Raw genomic sequence first — 8,661 nt, forward strand, 5'->3', positions numbered from 1 at the left:
CCCCAATAGACAAGGTTACACAGCCCTCCCATCCCAGCCCCAATAGACAAGGTTACACAGCCTTCCCATCCCAACCCCCATAGACAAGGTTACACAGCCCTCCCATCCCAATCCCAATAGACAAGGTTACACAGCCTTCCCACCCCAATCCCCATAGACAAGGTTACACAGCCCTTCCATCCCAATCCCAATAGACAAGGTTACACAGCCTTCTCACTCCAATCCACATAGACAAGGTTACACAACCCTCCTGTCCCAATCCCAATAGACAAGGTTACACAGCCCTCCCATCCCAGCCCCAATAGACAAGGTTACACAGCCCTCACATCCCAATCCCCATAGACATGGTTACACAGCCCTCCCATCCCAATCCCAATAGACAAGGTTACACAGCCCTCCCATCCCAGCCCCCATAGACAAGGTTACACAGCCCTCCCATCCCAGCCCCAATAGACAAGGTTACACAGCCCTCACATCCCAATCCCCATAGACATGGTTACACAGCCCTCCCATCCCAATCCTAATAGACAAGGTTACACAGCCCTCCCATCCCAATCCCAATAGACAAGGTTACACAGCCCTCCCATCCCAGCCCCAATAGACAAGGTTACACAGCCCTCACATCCCAATCCCCATAGACATGGTTACACAGCCCTCCCATCCCAATCCCCATAGACAAGGTAACACAGCCCTCCCATCCCAATCCCCATAGACAAGGTTACACAGCCCTCCCATCCCAGCCCCCATAGACAAGGTTACACAGCCCTCCCCTCCCAGCCCCAATAGACAAGGTTACACAGCCCTCCCATCCCAACCCCAATAGACAATGTTACTAAGCCCTACCATCCCAACCCCCATAGACAAGGTTACACAGCCTTCCCACCCCAATCCCCATAGACAAGGTTACACAGCCCTCCCATCCCAGCCCCCATAGACAAGGTTACACAGCCCTCCCCTCCCAGCCCCCATTGACAAGGTTACACAGCCCTCCCATCCCAGCCCCCATAGACAAGGTTACACAGCCCTCCCATCCCAACACCAATAGACAATGTTACTAAGCCCTACCATCCCAACCCCCATAGACAAGGTTACACAGCCCTTCCCATCCCAATCCCAATAGACAAGGTTACACAGCCCTCCCCTCCCAGCCCCAATAGACAAGGTTACACAGCCTTCCCATCCCAGCCCCAATAGACAAGGTTACACAGCCTTCCCACCCCAATCCCCATAGACAAGGTTACACAGCCCTCCCATCCCAGCCCCATAGACAAGGTTGAACAGCCCTCCCATCCCATCCCCAATAGACAAGGTTAAACAGCCTTAACATCCCAACCTATCCCTCAAAGTTACACAGCCCTTCCATCCCAATCCCCATAGACAAGGTTACACAGCCTTCCCATCCCATCTCCAATAGACAAGGTTAAACGGCCTTAACATCCCAACCTATCCCTCAAGGTTACACAGCCTTTCCATCCCAACCCATACGGCAAGGTTAAACAGCCTTACTATCCCAATCCCTCCCTCAAGGTTACACAGCCTTACTATCCCAATCCCTCCCTCAAGGTTACACAGCCTTACTATCCCAATCCCTCCTTCAAGGTTAAACAGCCTTACTATCCCAATCCCTCCCTCAAGGTTACACAGCCTTACTATCCCAATCCCTCCCTCAAGGTTACACAGCCTTACTATCCCAATCCCTCCCTCAAGGTTACGCAGCCTTACTATCCCAATCCCTCCCTCAAGGTTACGCAGCCTTACTATCCCAATCCCTCCCTCAAGGTTACACAGCCTTACTATCCCAATCCCTCCCTCAAGGTTACACAGCCTTACTATCCCAATCCCTCCCTCAAGGTTACACAGCCTTACTATCCCAATCCCTCCCTCAAGGTTACACAGCCTTTCCATCCCAGCCCTGCTGGTAAGGTTAAACAGATTTTCCAACCCAACCCCTCCCTCAGCTTTTTCATCCCAACCCCCATCGACAAGGTTAAACAGCCCTCCCATCTCTACACCATCTGGCAAGGTTAAACAGGCCAACCCTCTCCTGAAAGGTTGAACTGCCATGTCAACCCAAACCCATTCACCCACTGCCCTTCATGACAACTCCTGTTCAAGTTACCTGTACTATTAAGTTAAAAAAGTCCTGAAATTTTTAAGATGTGCGGTTTATATAACTGATTACGGGGATTGGTTGTTTTCATTGAACTGTACAGATCTCGCTAATGAAATTTGCAAAAAAAATGAAGCGGGCTGCAGCCAAGACCTTGTTGTGACTTGAAAACCATCCTCGTTTGATTGAAATAAATAATGTTCTTGAAAACCAGTTTAGAACCAGAACATAGGGGTAAAATGCGTAACTTGAGGTTTCATAGCACATGTTTTAACAGATATTGCTAGGCGTTCATTGATATTAAGGTTACTGTTAATACAATAGAAATATAACTTGGGTAGGATAGTAAACATTTCCTAATTTAAAGGGAAAGTTATATACAAATTGGTTTTCTGTTATATATGATTTCAAAGAGTGACATCGTATAATTTTTTAATCTGCAGTGGCAGATCCAGGAATTTATAATTGGGGGACACACCCTTGTCAAGCCCCCTCAAAACTTCACTGAAGTATTGAACTAACATGTATAAAATTGTTGATGCCTTTCAACAATTTAATTAAGAATTGGACATACTTAACAACATTTCAATTGTTAAAGGTGTCAATTCATGGTTAAAATTAGTTTGTGTGGCCATGATAATTATACCTGTATATTAACAAGTGTATGAAAATCATTAGCAATAAGCTGTGGTCATTGATTAACAGAAGAAATATCTTTACAAATCAACTATGAGGGCCTCAAATATTAGAATCACTGATGCATGAAAACAGCTCATCCATGAGACTGTCCTCATTCCTTGTAACAACATCGGGGTTTGCTGTTCAAGAAATATCTGGCCGTTTTTTTCCCCCTTTTTTTATTACAATAAAAAATGACTGAATCTGACCAATTTTACAAAAACCTGTACACTGCAGTCACAAGATGTGTTATGGTACACCACATAGGCCCAGGTCTGCACATACTTTCTAGAGAATGTTCTTTTTAGTTTGCAGCTTTGTTCGTCTTTCTGTCCGTCCATTGTTACACTGTGAATAACTTTGAAACTACCGATGGGATTGAAATAAAACTTGGTATTTAGAAAGATGGCAACTAGAGAAAGTGCAGTGCACAAAATCCATAATCCTATCATGCATATTAATAAAGTTATCTCCCTTAACATTTTTTTCTCTTAAATGGTGCTTGTCAGGGCCATTACTTCAAAACTACTGATGAGATCCAAACCAAACTTGCGATACAGATAGATGGCAATTAGAGAAAGAGCAGTGTACAAAAACCATACGGTAATCCTATCTTACCTATGGATAAAGTTTTCTCCCCTTAAAAAAATAATTTCATGACTGATGCTTGTCCAGGCCATATCTTATGAAAATACTAAAGGGATTGAAAAGAAACCCTAAAAATGTAGATAGAAGGCAATGAGAGAATATGCAGTGCACAAGAACCATAATCCTGCCCTGCATATTTTGTTGTTGCATTTCCTAAACCTGATTTTTTCAAACATGGGTACTTGTCTAGGCCATATCTTTGAAAATACTTGATGGATTTAAATGAAACTTGAAATGAATATAGATGGCAATAAAGAGAAAGTGCATTACAATAGATCCTGTCCTGCATCATTTAAGTTATCTCCCCTGAAACCCCCTTATCTGATAGTTATCTCCCCTAGCAGGCCATGTTATCTCGCTACGCTCATGGCGAGATCCCTGAATTTTAGCTGTGTGATTTCTTTCTTACCTTCAATGAGCATAAACTGATGAGTCATTATAAATGTATTTTAAATGGCATTTCAAACCAGGTTAACAAATTGCATAATATCAATTCGTAGCTATTAAAATAAACCATCCAACTTTTTTTTTGCTATTGAACTGAATGTAAATCATCTTTTATTAAATAAAGTGCACAATATTTTAGCAGTTTTACAGTCCCATGAAAATAAATCAGCGTACTCTGGCATCCTTTATAAAACCTGTGTATTGTTTGTTTGTATGTCTCCATGAAGTGATATTAATTTTGTCGTTTGATATTGCCTTATTTGACCGACACAGTCGTAAATACCTGTAAAGTATGAATGTAAATATGCGGGGGAGATGAAGATGGCGGATATTTTGGCGGAGATTAAACTTGTCACATTTGTTTGAAGTATGTTATGTTTGCGTTTAGTGTTGCTATGATCAACCACGCCATGTTAGCTGTCATCTATTTTAGTCCACTATCAAACATAGCAGTATATCAGGGAAATGACCTTGACCTCAGTTAAAAAGTGTGGTGATGTATTGGACTTAATCAGGTGACTTATGAAGTTTTTATATCGCCTTTATTCTCAAACATGTGTGCATATTTGCGTAACAGATGCAGAGCACATATTTAATGAAATATAAGAATGCGTGTGACCACTGTCTTAGACAAAGGGAACACATTATTAATAACAATATTGGAGAAATTATATTTTCTTTGCAACAATACATGCAAGGTTTGCCTTGACCTTAGGCGTCACCTTTAGTTTAAACATTATTTTTACAATGATTTTGAATAATGTTATATTAACTTATGCTAAGTCACTTTCATTAGCACGATGTTGGGCAAGAGTGTGGTTTTGTGTTGATGGGTAAACCGTAAAAAAAAACGTAAAAAAAAAACCGGTTCGGCTTGTTGACCACTAGCCAAACTCACTTGCACCCAAGACCAAACAACTCCTTTCCAAAGGTCATATCAAAATGTATTCTTAACTGTGCTCATTGGCTACCATGGTTCCTACAAACATTTGCAAATATTTCACCTTAATTACAGCCCTTTATGTTCCTTTCCAGTTGCAGAATCTGCACGGCCCGATGACCCGGATCCATTGTCCATGTACATTTACCCACGTCTCGTGATCGTAAAGCGAGAGGACCACAACCATGCAGCATTCTACCCTCCACTATCACGCAGGAGAGCGAAAAGGGAGGAGTTTTCAGGGGAGATAATTCTGGAGTTTGTGAAAGATTACTTAAAGAATCCAAGGAAGTGGATTGTTGATTCAGAACACTTCTAGGGATACTCATAGCATAGATGTATTCAGAGTGGAGGCTGTTATATTTGTCATTCTTAAAGTGAACATTCAGACCTCCTTAGCCATTTTTTATCGAAAACAACCTCCGATGTAAATGGACAATGTCAGAAATCTTCACATCTAACTACTCTGCAAGTAGATTGCATAGTAATTTCAACATAGCATTTAGAACTAAGACTATGAAAAATACATGTTTGATTTTAAATTATGAAACATACATTAATTATTATATCAAGCAAATAATTTGTTTTGAGAAATGAAAGTTATACAGTATGGTTAGTATTGCTGTATGTTACATTATATATCATTATTTTTGTATGATACATTTTGACAACGCTCAATGTGTTAGCATTCCGTCCTTTTTACAAAGTTTTTGATGTATTTATTTGTTTATTTTCTTTTCTGAAATGTTTTGATTATAATATATTCATGCACAGAAAACTGCCGGTATATATAACATATAATTATTTGGTTATGTCATTGACTTTTTATACAGAATGATATGTACACATTTTTTTTAAAAATAAATCAGAAATGCATATTATTTGGAAACATTTTTGATTTTTTTTATAATTGCATTTTTGGTGGTTGTAAATTATAAAAAGGTTAATGAATTTACTGGATTTTTTTAAAGATGATTATCTAAAAGGCTTGTTCATCCAAATGTATACCTAGCATACCTGAAAGGTAAACAAAACATTCGTTGTTTTAGTTCAACTTTCTGTACTTAAGTCAATTTTATTCATCTACTATGTCATTTAATGTTTTTTTCAAATGATTAATCATGTTCAGGCATTCTAGCAGCTGGTGATTTTCCATTATGAAAAATAGCCGATGTTCTGCTTGAGTCTAAAGCAGGGTTACGGGGCAATGACCCCTTTTTGAAATTCCTTTAAAATCATTTATATTCATTTCAAGGTAACTTTCAGTTTTTTTTAATGCAAATGTACATGCGACACAAATCTATTACTACAGTTACTGTACAATTGTCAAATTAAAAGCCGTCGATCCTGATTTTAGGACTTATCCTGAACTTAAGAACCCCTGTATGTTAAAATGTTTGGGAGTAATTTATTAAGCTGTTAGTAATGATTTACTTTTGATGATTAAATTGACTCCTCCAGGCCTTAGTGTTTTAATAGTAGTTATTTCCCTTTGTCCATTAACTAATGAACTAATCCACGTTCACTGTACTGTACTGTACTGTATCCTTAGTTGTCAAACTTGAAGTCATTTAATATAATTTTCATGCTTTTTTAATGTTTTTAAAATTAAAGACCAAATATTTGTTATAGTTTATCTAACATAATGTGTAGTTAGAGCCTTTTTTGATAGAGTATTTTTCATCATCCAAAAAAATCATTGATATTATCTATTATCTAAATTTGGTGATGTAATGTGCATTTATCCAGTGATTTACAGCCTTGAAAAGCTGTTTCCCTGTGCGATAATGTTTCCATTTATATACATATTTATATTTATACTTCCTAATTTGGTAGGCACTCAGTTTCCATGAATGAATAAATGAGGAAAGTATTTCTTAAAAAAACAAATAAGTTCTTCACAATTCCCACTCTTTATATGCATAAAAAAGATGAAACATGTACATATGCTATCATTTCAGCTATGTTGGCATGTTTTTGCATTTTCCCAAAGTTGGTAAATTGTCTCAATTTAAAGGCACTTGAATAATATTTTTTTTAAAGAAATCACTGTTATCTTTATATTTTTTTTTTGCTTTGATGTGTAACTGTATGAGATTAACATATTCAATCATGTATGCATGTTAGTAATATGCTCCTTCCATTAACAAGAAGCTATTATATTTGTGTTACATCTTCATTTTACATTCAGTTAATCTAGTATTCATGCCACTTTGAATCAAAACATTTGGTTTTATTTAAAAATTCTGAAATGTCACATTGTTTAATATATTTATGCGCAGAACATGTACAATGTTTTCAATTAAAAGAATAAATATATATTTATTGCAATATATTTCACCTCATGAACACCAAAATTAAATATTTCACAAGTGGCTATGTCACTCCTGAAATACAAATTTTGACCCTCTTTCAGTGAAATATATTACGATCTTACACAGAAACAAACAATGATCCTCTGTATAAAGATTATGCTGGATGTAAACTAATTGTCCATCGTTATAGTAATTTTTTTGAATAATGCATACTTAAACTATGTTTATGTACAATGCTGCTGGTCGGTATTTCTCCCCCACAGAACAAAACAAACTACGCAAACAATCCGTCCAATTTTTCGTCTTAAAGAGAATTTTCTACAAATAATTCCAGTTTGTTGAATTCTGTAAATTTCATTTTTTCGTGCTTTACTTATTCACTGATTTATGTTTGTACTAACAAATTAACAAAGTTTAGTGATTTATGAATAAAGAATGAAACAAATGCATGTATTTGTTTTATTATGCTAATTAAATCATTTTTATGATCAATTATGCATCATGGGAATAGGTATCTGTCAAAAATAAAATTTCTGCTGAAAGTAAAATGCCTTTGCTCAAAGTAATAGGCCTCTGCTGAGAGTAATAAGCCTCTGTTGAGATCAATAAGCCCCTGCTGAGAGTACTGTAATAAGCCTCTTCTAAGAGTAATTTGCCTCTGCTGAGAGTAATTGTAATAAGCCTCTGTTTAGAATAATAAGCCTCTGTTTAGAATAATAAGCCTCTGTTGAGAGTAATAAGCCTCTGCTGGGAGTTAAAAGCCTCTGTTTAGAGTAATAAGCCTCTGTTGAGAGTAATAAGCCTCTGCTGAGAGTACCATAATAAGCCTCTTCTAAGAGTAATTTACCTCTGCTGAGAGTAATAGTAATAAGCCTCTGTTTAGAATAATAAGCCTCTGCTGAGAGTAATAAGCCTCTGCTGAGAGTAATAAGCCTCTGCTGAGAGTACCGTAATAAGCCTCTTCTAAGAGTAATTTGCCTCTGCTGAGAGTAATAGTAATAAGCCTCTGTTTAGAATAATAAGCCTCTGGTGAGAGTAATAAGCCTCTGCTAAGAGTAATAAGCCTCTGCTGAGAGTAATAAGCCTCTGCTAAGAGTAATAAGCAGAGAAGCCTCTGCTGAGAGTAATAAGCCTCTGTTGAGAGTAATAAGCCTCTGCTGAGAGTAATTTGCCTCTGCTGAGATAATAGTAAAAAGCCTCTGTTTAGAATAATAAGCCTCTGCTGAGAGTAATAAGCCTCTGCTGAGAGTACCGTAATAAGCCTCTTCTAAGAGTAATTTGCCTCTGCTGAGAGTAATAGTAATAAGCCTCTGTTTAGAATAATAAGCCTCTGCTGAGAGTAATAAGCCTCTGCTGAGAGTAATAAGCCTCTGCTCAGCTGAGAGTACCATAATAAGCCTCTTCTAAGAGTAATAAGCCTCTGCTGAGAGTAATTGTAAAAAGCCTCTGTTGAGTAATAAGCCTCTGCTGAGAGTAATAGTAATAAGCCTCTGCTGAGAGTAATAAGCCTCTGCTGAGAGTAA

The 8,661-nt window shown here is 37.9% G+C and overlaps 1 protein-coding gene across 1 annotated transcript in view; it reads left to right on the forward strand.

Moving 5' to 3' along the window:
- The window catches only part of LOC128214358 (uncharacterized), a 121,058-nt gene extending 113,484 nt beyond the window's left edge, over positions 1 to 7,574 (forward strand). The window contains exon 21 of the mRNA XM_052920779.1: positions 4,919 to 7,574. Coding sequence (XP_052776739.1) covers positions 4,919 to 5,142 — 224 coding nt within the window. The 3' untranslated portion in view covers positions 5,143 to 7,574. The remainder of the gene's footprint in view (positions 1 to 4,918) is intronic.
- Positions 7,575 to 8,661: the final 1,087 nt, after the last annotated feature.

This window comes from Mya arenaria, chromosome 13 (assembly GCF_026914265.1).
Source record: "Mya arenaria isolate MELC-2E11 chromosome 13, ASM2691426v1".
Taxonomy (NCBI): domain Eukaryota; kingdom Metazoa; phylum Mollusca; class Bivalvia; order Myida; family Myidae; genus Mya; species Mya arenaria.